General features: G+C 40.5%; 1 protein-coding gene across 2 annotated transcripts in view; it reads left to right on the forward strand.

Annotated features, from left to right (window-relative positions):
- Positions 1 to 13,954, forward strand: part of elfn2b (extracellular leucine-rich repeat and fibronectin type III domain containing 2b) — a 76,223-nt gene extending 62,269 nt beyond the window's left edge. For both annotated transcript variants that reach the window (XM_081609896.1, XM_081609895.1), the window contains 2 exons: positions 319 to 967; positions 1,299 to 13,954. In XM_081609896.1, the coding sequence (XP_081466022.1) occupies positions 626 to 967; positions 1,299 to 3,794 (2,838 nt within the window). In that variant the 5' untranslated portion in view covers positions 319 to 625 and the 3' untranslated portion in view covers positions 3,795 to 13,954. The remainder of the gene's footprint in view (positions 1 to 318; positions 968 to 1,298) is intronic.
- The last annotated feature ends 246 nt before the right edge of the window (positions 13,955 to 14,200 follow it).

Genomic DNA, 14,200 nt, shown 5'->3' on the forward strand with positions numbered 1-14,200 from the left:
TGATGAAATATTGGCACTAGCTTAGATTCCATTGTACTTATCAGCAAAGGTTTGATGTTAATGTGTTGGTGTCAAGGACCAAATAAGGATGAAAATGTGGCAGAAAAAAGGGCTAAGAGAAGGTTTTGTTTTTAAAATTAAATTGTGTGTTTAAACTGTATTATTTGGCGTCGCAAAATTGAATGTGGTGGAGTTTTATCGTTTTCATCCCGCAAAATGTATTTTTTCACAATAAATAAATATAGAAATTGACTTGCATAAAAATTCATAGTGCGCATATATATTAATACATTTCTTGTGTTATGTTTTCCTCTGTAGATCACTCCGAGGTCCCACGCCACTGAGTTACACAGACGTCAAGTCTTCAGTAAGAGCATGAAGACAAGTTGCTTCCCTTCAAATTGTAGCTCAAGAAATTATGACATAACAAGGATCTGCTGCTCATCACCATAATGCTGAGACAGGCATTCTAAATCCCTCACTCCTTCTTCAGCACCCAACCCAGACCCGTATCTTTTTTTTTTGGAAGTTTTTCCTGGTTTTCCTTATCCTACAATCAAATCCTTCTTCGTCTTTGCCCTGATTATAGCCTTTGCACTCTACCCTTTTTCTTTTCGTTGACATCATGCGGCGTGCTTCCACTGTTTCAGTTCTCCTCCCTCTTATACTTTTTTCGCTCCTCTTCTTTTCCTGGTTTCCCAACATGGCCAACGGGGACTGCTGGCTCATTGAAGGAGACAAAGGCTACGTTTGGCTAGCTATATGCAGTCAGAACCAGCCTCCCTATGAGACTATCCCCCAGCACATCAACAACACAGTCCATGACTTGAGGCTGAACGAAAACAAGCTGAAAGCCGTGCTTTTCAGTTCCATGTACCGATTCACGAACTTGACCGACCTAAACTTAACCAAGAATGAAATCAGCTATATTGAGGACGGCGCTTTTGCAGGACAAGCCAATTTACAGGTGATTAAAAAAATATATATTAAAAGCACTTTGAAGCCTATTTGGTCCGAGAGAATAAAATATTTGCTAAACTTTTAAGAAAAATCGACTAATTCTAATCTAGGAGGAAAATGTACAGAAATCAATTGTGAAGTACTTTGTTAATTAACTTTATAAATGTTTATTGAATAAAAGACACATTAAAAGCATCATGAGTAATTCCCAGTAGCGTGAGCTTAACTTTAACTGTATTATCTAAGGTGCAAACTGTTATTATTCCCATTAGTTTAGGTGTGCAGTTTAACACAAGTAAGAAAGCTACCATAATATATATAAATTTTTTTTCTCTCAGGTTCTTCAACTGGGTTACAACAAGTTGACGAATATCACTGAAGGCATGATGAGAGGACTTGGTCACATGCAGTGCCTCTTCCTACAGCACAACCTCATTGAAGTTGTTGCAAGCAATGCATTCTGGGAGTGCCCCAGTCTCAGCAGCATTGACCTGTCGTCCAACAAACTCGCCCACATCGACCCGGTCACATTCACAGCTCTGAACCGCCTGATGGTATGTGAACTGGCTGCAAATCCATTCCACTGCGGTTGCGATCTTCTAGGTTTCCTGCGCTGGCTCGAATCCTTCAACAATGTGACGCACACTTATGATCGCCTCCAGTGTGAAACACCAAGGGAAATATACGGCTACCCCTTACTGAGTTCTTTTTCTTCAAGTCACAGTGGCCGCAATGCCAAAAACATTTTGAACCATCGCTGCAAGGATGGTGTAATGATTCCAGGTATGACGTCTCTGCCACCAGATATCGACGGTCCTTCTGGGATTGGGCCGGACATGTTTGGTGGTGTCGGGCCATACTACCAACCCACCCCATCGTCTTCATCCACAGACGACAGCCTGAGCCCGAGCATTAAGCTCCAACATGTCTCTTCGTCGTCAGCCTCTGTCATTATAAAAATTCCAAGGCCGTTCAGCAAAATGTATATTCTTACACAATACAACTACTCAATGGCATCTGATGTCACCAATTTGAAACTGATGATACAAAAAATAACTCTCGACAAGCTTAGACCTAGCAATAATTACACCTTCTGTGTATGCTCTGTCCGTAACTCTCAGCGTTATAACCACACCTGTCTCCAGTTTACCACGCGAGGCCAAAATCGGGACGATATGCTCCCCACTCCCTCAACCACTACTCACTACATAATGACCATTGTAGGCTGCCTTTTCGGCATGCTCATTGTCATAGGAATTGTCTACTACTGTCTTCGTAAAAAACGAATGCATGACGAGAAGAGAAAGTCCATCTCCGTGAAAAAAACTATTCTTGAAATGCGCTACGGACCAGAGGTGGCAGCAGCAGTAGCAAATGATCCATCGGCAGTCCAAAAGCTTCAGGAGCAGTCCAGGGAGCATCACCAGTATCAGCATCACCATGGTGGAAAACTGTCCACGTCCTCCAGCTCTGGACTGCTACATTCTGCAAACACTACCTCCTCAAGGCTTTCCTCTATCCCTCAAGTGGAAAAGATGGCCTCGGCTTTCTCCGAAGCAATGGCTACAAGTAAAGGAAACTACATGGATGTGAGAACTGGAGGGGCTGGGATGGAAAGAGTGGGGGACGGTGGCCATGGCGGGAGAAGGGGCGACGACCTGAGGGACGACGACGGAACCGATCTTGGCGATGATTCAGATGACGACGGGCACGGCTCCGCCTCGGAGATTTCTACCATTGCCATGGAGGTGGACAAAGTTAACCAAATTATTAACAACTGTATTGATGCCCTTAAACTTGATGCAGCAGCAGTTGCTGCTTCAGGCACCTCGACTAGCCACACAGCTTCTAACAATCCCACCTCCCCACCGCCCACCAGCACCTCCTCCCTTACCCGTGGCCTAATCCCAGGAGCGACAGAGACGTGTCAGGTCATTGCTCCAAACAAAATACCGCCTCCTCCGCCCCTGCCTGCACTAAACACCCCTCTCTCTGAGCGACCAGGGATCACTGGCGGGGGCTTCGTTGTCTCTCCCCCGTACAGGCACCCTCCCCCAGCCTCAGCTGCACGTCCCATTCAACGGCAAATGAGTGCAGATGCAGCTGTTGTTATGGCAAATGCTGTCAAAAAACAGAGCAGCACCACATCTTGTGGCTCCACAGGTCGAGACAGGGAACGTGGAGGAACTCGAGTGTACAGTCTGGACGTTCCTGAACCAAGAAGCCCGGATGCCTGTAACCAACAACAGCCGCAGTACCCAGACCGAGCCAGTCCTGTGGGATGTGGGGAGCCGCTGGAGAGACTGCCTTTAGTAGGGAGTGGGAGCTGTGGAGGAGGGGGTGGTGGTTGCGACAGTGGTGGTGTTGGTGCCCAACATCCGGACAGCCAGAAGTCACATCATTACCATCAGCAACAGCAGATACAGCAGCAGCAGCAGCAGCTGGACGTGCAGCAGGACTACCACTGCTCGGAGCACCGCCACTCTGTCCCAGCTCTTTACTACCAAGGGTCCCACCATGGCTCCCCAGCCCAGCGGGTTTCTTTTCTAAAACCCCTGACACGATCCCGCAGGGACGCAGCATCCTATTCCCAGCTTTCCCCTGCCCGCCAACACTCCAGTTACTCTGGATACTCTTCTAGCCCAGAATACTCATCGGAGAGCTCGCTGCGCATCTGGGAGCGCTTTCGTCCGTACCGAAAAGGGCCTCGCGACGAGGCCTGTTACGTGACAGCTGGAAATGCTCTTCGAAAGAAGGTGCAGTTTGCTAAAGGCGAGGACCTGCATGACATCCTTGATTATTGGAAGGGTGTCTCTGCTCAGCAGAAGTTGTAACTGGGAACGGAAGTTAAGCAGAGGTGGAAATTGAGTTTTGGTACTTTTTATCCTGATAAGCCCGTGGGCCAGAGAAACCATTTGAAGTTTATTGAGGGGAAAAATGTAGGACAAATTTTTCCCATGGGCTTGTTTTTTTTTTTTCTTTCTTGTTTTTGGCATGCTAGGTGTATAGGATATTGTGCTACAAGCAAGTACTGTGAAACTGTGCCTGGGAATTGGACATTCATTACAGTGCTTTTTTGAAGTTTTTTTTAACACTTCATTGTAGCATTTTTTCCCCTTTTTTTTGGTGTTTGTGTGTTTCGTTTATTATACAGGGAACAAATGCCTACTGTGTAATTTAGTACTCTTTCAAGTGATCATGTTTTGTGATCCTATGGACCATTTTTTTAAATCAGTGCCATGTTTCATCTCAAGCTTTAAGCTTATTTGATCCTAGATGTTCCTGTTGTGTATCAGAGTTTACATTCATTTCAGCTTTTAAATGATAGGTGATGCGGAAAGTATGGAATGAAGACCCTGTTTTGCAAATTCAAAGATTGGTGAAAAATCTGCACAATACAGTGTTGCACTCTTTCCTCTCTTTCAAGCATTTGTTGCAATGAAAAAAATAGATCATTTGCATTCAAATGCTGACATGAAATTATCAGGTCAAAATTAACTATTAAGTTGTGTGAATTTGGAGAGAGATGAGAAAAAGTAGGGGTTTTGTTCGAAGCATCAAACATGTTTCCATTTAACACTTTTACATGGTTTAGTGAGTGAAATGATCAAAGAACAAACTTTTTTTTTTTTGTAAAAATAATGATTATTCATCATTCATAAGGGGTGTGACAATACATCCATCTCAAGTCTTGAGAACAAAATGAAACTAACTTTTTTAGGAAAACTAAGGCTATTGTTCACACAAACGGAAAATGAGACCCAAATCCGATTTTTGACCCAAATGCAACCCATATCTGACTTTTACAAGCCAAATTCAAGTCTTTTCACCCCCCAAAATGTCTGATTGGTGCCACTAAGCCACATATGTATCTGACAAAGTCTGCTGTCAGAACTGTCATGCCGCGTTCTGTCTGACCTCTGTGTCACTGATTTAAGACATGCATCATAATTCTGCGCCAGAAGAAGCCAGACTTCAACAAGCAGTGATGACACTGGATGAAGCTAATCAATGGAAATGCAGTGACAACACCGTCACCTCCCATTTCGCCGCAACTTAAAAATTGATCTATAGTGTGCTCCTGTGTGATGTGTACATTTTTCTGCACATGTGGATTGCTGTAGGGTCTCAGCTGCTCACACAGGAACTTGATTGCATTTAATTAGTAATAAGAACAAGCAAAAACACATTTTAGGAAAGGAATGGAATTAAGCATCAAGATACTATGTGTGAACGTAGCCTTAGATTTCTGTTGTCTTCCCTATCAAATGCAGGTTTTGCAAATCACAATCTGATGTAAAGAAATTATAATCAGTGCAGAGTATCTCAGTCTAAGTCTTAGTCCAAGGTTGACTTTATGCCCAAACAAGCATTGAAAGTCCATCTTTCTAGTGTTTTCACCCATACAGTGTAGGCTTTTATTAATTTATTTCCTGCGTTTTAATATTTGAACTAAGTATTTTAGATTTTGAAGCAGGAATGATCAAGTTAAGTCCAGAGTCACCAGAAAAAGTGACGTTGCCCTTTAGTTTCACACCAATAGGAAGTTGTCATGTCAACTTCAGCATCTACAGCAGCTATGGCTAACTTTTCTTTGTTTTACCAGGTATTCCAAATGCTACTAAATAAATGAAGATTTCTCCAATGTTTTTGTGGCCTTGTGTTAACTGGCCATAACAGCAGGAAGTTCATAACCCTGTCTGGGCTACTCAAGAACTGCTTCTTTTCTTACTTTAAAATAAGGGTCTCAAACATCGATAACACAGGCTGTCAAGTGTAAAGCAGTCACCTTTGCATCCAGGGCTTATAACAGCAGCTTAGATTCACTTCACCAGGAGAAGTTCTGACCTGGATGGAAATGGATTTAGCTCCGTGAGCCATTTTTATGTCCTGAGTTCTCATGCCACTGATAAACACCCCTTGTTGTTGAGGTTTTTTTAACACAAAATGTTTGTTATTTATAGATGAGTTTACATATCTCCCCTTGAAAACTGTTATACTCCCCACCGACCAAAAAAGACCAAAAACATGTGAGTGAAAGAAATGCAATCGGAAGATGACGTACAAACAATATTTCTGAGTACAGGAGAAATGTACATAGGTTATAAACTTGTAATGTTGGAGAGTATCGTTTAATATGAGCATGACGTTACATTCCAAACTCTTTGTCAAACATTCAAAATGAACGAGGCACAGTAGGAAAGGGTGCTTATGATTACTGCCAATGTGTTTATTCTGTTTCGGAAACAATCGCTATTGTCTATAAATGATAACCTAATTAACCAACTTGTGACAGGCATCTCCTCTTGCACTTTATGCCTCATAATTGTGTATGTGTAGCTGTGTGGTACACAGTGGTCATTGTAAGGAAGTGTCGGCATGCCTCGTCAGATAATATCTTATATGCCCAAACAGGCTTAAATTAATATCTTTTTTTTTTTTTTCCCTGTGTCTGGTTGTCTCAGTCTGAGCAACAATAGATTATTAATGGCATGTACAAATGTACATATGTCATACAAGTTCGTGGTACTTTTTGTCATACTTCGGACATCACAGTGCTGTGATGATTCACAAATGTACTGTGCTTGTTTTTTTTTTTTTTTGGTAACAGCCATCTGTGGACCTTTCCTCAGATTTTTGGGCAAATTAACCCTTTTCATAATCTGCAATTTGTGTCACTAGCCTGGATTTAGAAAAAAAAAAGTGTAGTTATTCAGCCATCGAGGACGTTCTGTGAAAGTTTTTTTAGCTGCTATGTTTTTAACATTCTTCTAAGGTTGTCTTTTACCGACTTCCCACCTTACCTGCCCCCTTGGGTAAAGTGGGATGTTGGTATGAGAGGAGGTAATGATCTGTTATGCAGGCACACATGAGCAGTATTTTCTGGATTGTTTTAAGTGTTGAACTTTTGCAGTTGACCTTCAGCATTATACTTATTCTGGTGAGTAAATGCAAGGTTAACAGAAAATATGCAAAAGCATGTCCATGTATCTCCGTACCGATCTCATTCTCGTTTTATTTCTTTAAACAGTGGTTACCTTGCACTTTTTTCTACCAATTTTGCATTTGTGAGGTGTTAAGAAGAAGCATCTCTTTGATATTCCAAATTCAGACATGAGAGGTGGAAACACCAAAACAAAATTCATGTTTCAAATGTGGCTTTGTCGGTGCTGGAATATCCCGTCCCGTCCCGAGTGCCACATTTCTAGCGTAGACCACCGTTTTATGATCATTGAGATGTTTCAGCTTTTGTTTCTTTCCAATCATCTCAAGTAAAAAAAACAAAACACCATTTTCAAGGAACACAAGATACTTTTATCAAACCCCTGGATAATTTACTCGCTTCGTCTTTCGCTGATATTTTTGGAGCATTTTATCAAACAGGGGAAATTTGGTCTATTTCCTCTATTCACTGCAGTTTCAACTGCCAAAACCAGTTTACAGAAATGGACTCTGATGGTAAAACAGCAAACGTTCAGGATAAGAATGACGGCTTCATCTCAGCAGCCATTCATGTTCATTTTTCAAAATACACACAAAAAAATGTGACCGAAAATGTTGTTTGTATTTTCATGAATAACAACTGAATTCATACATTTCTATTTTATTAACATATATATATGTATATCAATGTGTTTTCAGGAAATAGACTTTCAGGTGTAAGATGTTTCAACTACTCTTCTGCTCTGACTCTATTAAAACATTTGCTTTAACTTACAATGAAGCATTCACAATCCTATTTCAATGTCGGGGTGTGAGTTGTTTTTTTTTTCCAATAAAAAAATCAGAGAAACTATAGGTTATTGTCTTTAAAGAGAAATCAAAATGTAGGTACCGTCAACAATGCAAGCAAAAAAAATTACAAGAACGGTATAACAGAGACTCTTTTTCTTCCTTCATGTACATTCTTGTACTCTATAGACTTGGACTCATATGAGGATTTTATACCAAGATGATTTTCTAGAGCTTGTGGTAGATCAAACTCACTCCAATAAATAATTTCTCCACACCTAGAAAATCAGCACAGAGTCCCGTCTCTAAAACAGTTCTACATGTTTAACCCTCCCTCTGTAGTTTTCTGAAATTCTGTATGGGATTGCAGTTTAGCCTCAGAAATTGTAAAGTTTGTTTCTCACCATTTCTGCAAGCAGATGCCCTGCAATTCCAAGTTTAATTTATTAACACTGTAAATACAGCATACAGTGTTTATGAACGCTTCACGGTCCTCACCAACTTATTTTTGATTGGCTCCAGTATCTTGAGATACAAAAAAAAAAAAACTACAATGTTTTCCTTCAAACTTAATATTGTGGGATAATAAAGACACAAAATATAAGTTGCATATGTTGTAGTGAATCAAGTGTTGAGAAGATAAACATAAAGATGTCAGTTGATGTGTAAATTTTGGATTTTAAACATCTTTGTGTCAACTAAACTGGGATAGAAGACACTGTATGAGCAAGACATGTAAAATTTTCATTTTATTATTTATGGCTCAAACAACAACCGGATTTCCAATGATCAGAGTGCGTATAGTTGTAAATATCGACGTTTTTCTGCTAATCTAATGAACAGTGGCCGATTCAAATTCTGATGTGTGAAATCTGCAGATGGCAGATTTTAATTTCTCAATCTAAAATATTAGTCATAGCATCTGCGGTGAGACTGCGTTGTCCCACACAGCCGGCAACAAAGAGAAAGAAAAATCCCGGCCCACGTTCTCCATGAACCCCTGGAGGGTGACTTGCTCAAAGATGGATGGTCCTTTAGTAACGCCATCCCTCTTGTTTGTCTCAGAGCCGCAGGAAAGCGAGACGTGAAAAAGCCATCCACCACACCATCAATGTTTAATCATTATGTTAGAGACTAACTTGGGTGGTGTCCGAAAAAACAGACATTTCTTTAGCTTGAAACTTGTTACTGTAATTTGACTCGGTGCTGTACCAGTGCGGCCAAATTAAATTGGGACGAATTCTTTAATTTGACACTGCTGACTTTTACCCCTTATGACTGCTGGATGAAACGTCTTCAAATTGAAGCGTCCTTTTTACATTTCACATTAATAATGCATCCACACATTTAGCTGTATGTTACATTACAGTATTTTCTACATTTGTCTTCCTTCCCCTCAAAAAAAAATAAAAATTGCATAGAGCAGATGATGGAAATGCATTATACAAATGTGAGTCAGAATGAGTCACACACACTGACTAAACCAAAATGACTATTTTCCTGTAAGGCAGGTAATGTGCAAGGTCTTCAGAGAAAGGGCATGGAGTTAGACTTTGGTTGAATGCAGGCAGACATCTGTAATAAAAGATGTGAAAGGATGGCTACACTAAAACCTACCCTGCATGAATCACTGCATCGCTTCGGATGAACTTTTGCACATGAATACGCACGCGAACGTGTCTGCTTAGCTGAAAAGTATTGTAGGATTATTCCTGAACAAGTTCAGAGAACGCAACAGTAAAAGCAGCTTTTTTTTGTGGGTGGGGGGGCAAGTTAATCTACATTTGATGTTAATGCAGGTGCCAGCGCTGACAGTAGGATGCAAAGCGTTTTCATTTGGTGTCCTTTAGACCTTTTCTCTAATAGTCTGCTAAGTCTATTAGCTTTCTGTGTGGGGAAATTAGCCTGAGTGGATAATGTGCCATATTTGATTAGTGGAAAACTGTGTGTCCTTTTGTAACAGCCACAGAAGAGCTTGTTGAACAAAGCTAAAAATCATCCTTTCTCTGATGTGAAGCTGTATTTGACAAATTAAGCATGTACCGCTGTGGTCGGGCAAGCATGAGGGGATTTTTCCACTAGAACTACCCTCATCGACCACTTTCTTAGGCGCATCTTGCTGGTGCTGAGTTGAATCCCGTCTTGCCTTCGAAACTGCTTTAATATTTTATGGAGTGGATTCAAAAGAGATTTCCACACTGACATGATAGCATCGCAAAAAATTACTGGAGAATTGTTGGCCAAACATCCGTAAGAAATCTCACCTTCAGTGCTGTCTGCTCCGGCTCCGGTCGAGTTAATGTCGCATTACATTGCTCAGCTTTAGGATCTGCATTCAGGCGCAGCGGCCTCAACATTCCACGTTGTTGATGTTTGGTCATATATCAAGGACGGCTAAGAGTAAACTAAAACAAATATTAAAACCTGATTCATCACAGAAGCACTCGCCTACCTTCAACATTTTTTTAGCTTAACGTATTAGCTGCAAATGTTGATATTTCTGAGCAGAAGAGTATTTGAAAAACTTTAAAGTGAGATAAAAGTTGAGCTATGGTTTGCCACCTCATTGGACCCAATTTCCAAAGGACTTAATCTGTGAAATATCTGTGAATTTTGTATACAAGATGAAAAAAAAAGGGTTAAAAAGGCTTCTGTGGATGTTTTATACTCAGCCTGAATTTCTTGATATGTCTGTGTGCTTCTCGGTTGTGAGTTGAATGTTTGTCTTTGTTTAATTTCTTTTTGGGGACCGGGAGGCGAATCAGGGGAGTGATTTTAAGTAACTGCAATGACCTATGTCATAAAGGTTAAGAACAGAGAAAGCTTAACTTCGTGTACTACATAAAAGAATAAGCTGTTATATTTGCATGATTCCTGTATTTTTTGAGCGATGCGATTTTATGTTGTGTACAATGAGCGAGCGCACATTGAAAACAAAACTCTGAGGCTGAGATAGTTTTGTTTTGTTTTAGTCCAACATCAAGGGTTTGGCTGTTCTCTTTCTCTGTCTTTTTGATGTATTTTTTTTTCTTCATGTACATTCTTGCCAAATGGGTGTTCATCGGGTGACTGTACAACACGCCGAAATTGTCGACACACTACACTTTTAGCCACAGGGTGAGAAAGTTTGCACTCTGCAGCAGAGGGCATTTTCACAACCGGCGATTGCTTTCATCCATCTCCATGCTAGTTTACGCAGATTAGTCTCTCACGGCAGATAGCAGCAGCTGGCTTTTAGGTTTGAGGCCATGTCACAGCGGTGCAATTTTCTCTTAATTCAGCCATTTTCTTGTGATTAAAAACATATCACTGCTTTAGAAAATTGTGGCGAAGTGATGTGGGCTCACGCACAGATAGCGTAATGGGCTGAACCTAATCTTAATCCATCAGTTTGAAGTCCTTGGTAAATTAATGCAGCATCAGCAGCTCCTCCCTTAGCCGCAGCCCTCTAGCTGCTAGCTAAAGGACTGACTTTTTTATTCCGCCTCCTCTGGTCTCAGAACCTGCTGGCTCACTATCCAGTTAGCTATTGAATTTACCCCGCGTTCTACCGCTCGTCAGTCAGTCCTTTATCACCAGCATGTGAATCAAATTCGTTGAAATACAAAAGGCAGGTAAGATACAAAACGTATGACTAGTAATTGAGTAAAAGTGAAGGGTGGAGAGGATGAAATATGAGGTAATACATTCCATAGCACAGAGAAAAGAGAGCACATTTTTGATGGAAGGAGAAAAGGATCCTCACTTAAGACATTTTTATTTCTTTTAAAAAGACAATACTCATGCCTTGGCCGCTGCATAAAACTGCAACAATTCTGAAGAGAAGATCCAAAATCTGAGAGTATTTTCTACATGTATATTTCCTCTGCTTTGTTTGTTTGTTTGTTTTTTGTCACACATTTTTTTAAAATTTTTTTTAGGGTTTTTATTTCAATATCAGGCAAAAGCATAACTGGGTGTGCAGTTTTCAAATGATGGTTTAATTTATTAAGAAAAAATAAATAAAACACGTATCCAAACCTCTTTGGATCTCAGCGAAAAAGAAATCGCCAGTAGCAGTAATGATCCCCGTGTTTTGGAAAGATGAACATGAACAGCACAGAAAACATATGAGGGCTAAAAGAACGAAACAAATTCAATAATACATGAGAAATGAAGTTGCAAGGAAATGGTTCCAACAGTGCTTACCGTCATAACACTTTGGGACTTCACTGAATCACAAAGACATTTATTACAAACAAATAGAAAAAACATGGAGTGGTGGATCAGCCAAAATTACTCCGATATTACAAGATTACTCATATGTGGAGTCAAAAAAACCCCCAAAAAACTGCTGACCAAATATAGCGCAAAGGCAAAAAAAAAAATCTTAATTATTAAGGCATTTGTTGCTTCTGGGCCTGAATGACTTGCTGTGGTAGAGAGAATCACAAATTCTCCTCCATACAAGGAGAATCTGCTGCCTTCAGCTCATGACCTCAAGTCAAAGCCCAACTGGATCCTGCAGTCAAACTCTGCAATAAAATCCAGCCAAGATGTTTTGCCCTGGCATTAAATAGGTTGCTCGTGTTTGAAACCAATTCCATCGTGGCAATTCGGTGGAAGAGAATGGGCCCAAATTTCTCCACAAAAAGGACTCATTATTTCTCACAGACGTTTGTTGGTTGTTGTTATTGCTAGCGGGTGACATTATGGGGTTAGAGGAAAGTTATTCTCTTACAGACGGCGAGATTGGCTTGGATAGTTTTTTTTTTTTTAATTGACATAGCTCTCTTTGCAAATATTGATTTTGCACAGAGGTTAATTTGGTCTGCTACAAAACAAATGGTTAGACAAAAACAGAAAAAAAAAAAAAAAAGTAAATGGTACAGAACTTTTCGCAGCACTGCACACTGAGCTAGTCAACATGGCCAGCTTCAGTTATATTTAATTACGTAAAAAAAAAAAAAAAAAACCCATCATGAATTAGACAAGTCAATTTCTCTTTATTGGAGCCGGAGGCTAATCAGTAATCTCTGGTTCCCGTTTCTCTAACCTCAGTCCCAGGGCAGTAAAACTTGCTAAAAGGTTCCACTGCGGCAAGGGAAGATACATTTAAGTGTCAGGGGCCCATCATTTAGATCAATGTTAATGTTTTCTGCCCTCTCGGAAAGCAGTGGCCCAGGCATTCATTGCTATTCCAAACACACAGTCAGGTTCTGTGGTGCCCTCAGAGCAGAATGATTTTCCTCGCCAGTGCCAGACATTTAACACTCTACAGCTTTGGGGGGAAAAAAAAAAAAGAAAGTCTGCCACTCTTTGCAGGGAGGATGTGTTGGGTGGGGGAGTGGGAGTGCGTTTTCTTTTCTTTTTTTTACTTTTTTCTTGACTTACCAAGGAAATTAGATGTCTGACTGATTGGTTCGTAAGCCCGCGATATCTTGGAGCTGCATCAACGGAAAGCATTTGATATTTATGCGCGCCTCGGAGAACGCTTCGTGCAAAAGCTTTGCTCGTTAGAGATCAGGAGCAGACGCTGTGGCAAATTATGAATTAGGATTGGGGATATCAAAACCTGCTCAGTCAGTAATCACTCATTTTATTTCTGCTGAGCTCCTGCTTTTAGATCCAAGAGGTTATAATTTTCCACTTCGTTAATGAGCACTGTGACACGAAAGATACGAGACAAGAAGCAAGAAAAGCCTTGCGCTGATTCAAAGGAAATGCAGTGGTTATGCGTACTTCATTTTATTGTTTTATGAAATAATTCTGTTTGCTTTATTTGAAAACTTTCCTACTGGTTATGCTATTTAAAAAAAAAAGTCTGATTGACATAAACAGTATCTGTGATCACAGCCATGTTCAATGTACTTGTAACTGTACAAAGTAAAACTTACAAAATAATTGCCTGACTACAGAACAGAGGGCCACGTTTCAAATTTGTGAAAATTTTAACTTCCTTTTCTGGAGATGTTTCTGACATTTGTAACTTTACTGTCTACAAATGGGCCCGTAATTATACTAAATCAAAAGTCCAGAAATTGTGTCCTCGTCGAATCTTGCGGGACTTACCCCTGCTGGTTTCATCCCAGTTAATGTTTCGAGACCAGGAAGGGAAAGACAAAGAAGAAATGTTTGGATTGGCGGACACAAATCTTGGCTCTCTTGCTTTCCTTTATCTGTTGCTTATACTGACATTTTCTCTTTGCATTTTCTGTACAAAAGATCTATTTCTATATTTACAATAAATTTGTTATAAAAACAATAAAAAATATGACATGTTTATGGTCTATTCTTCACTTATATGACACAGGCACCTCGGCATTTGGTACGTGCCTCTTTGCAGCAAACCTTCCCTTATCTACGGAACAGTTCACACAGTTCAGCTCCTCTTCAATCCACCTGAACCACTTGTACTCTCCATTAAACCCCCTTCAGTGCTTTGACGATGCACACGAGCACAGATGGGCACTTGAAGAGTAGAAAAAAAAGCAAAGCCTGATGATTCATGTAAATAACGGGATGAACC

This window comes from Poecilia reticulata, chromosome 8 (assembly GCF_904066995.2).
Source record: "Poecilia reticulata chromosome 8, P_reticulata-male-v2, whole genome shotgun sequence".
Lineage (NCBI taxonomy): Eukaryota > Metazoa > Chordata > Actinopteri > Cyprinodontiformes > Poeciliidae > Poecilia > Poecilia reticulata.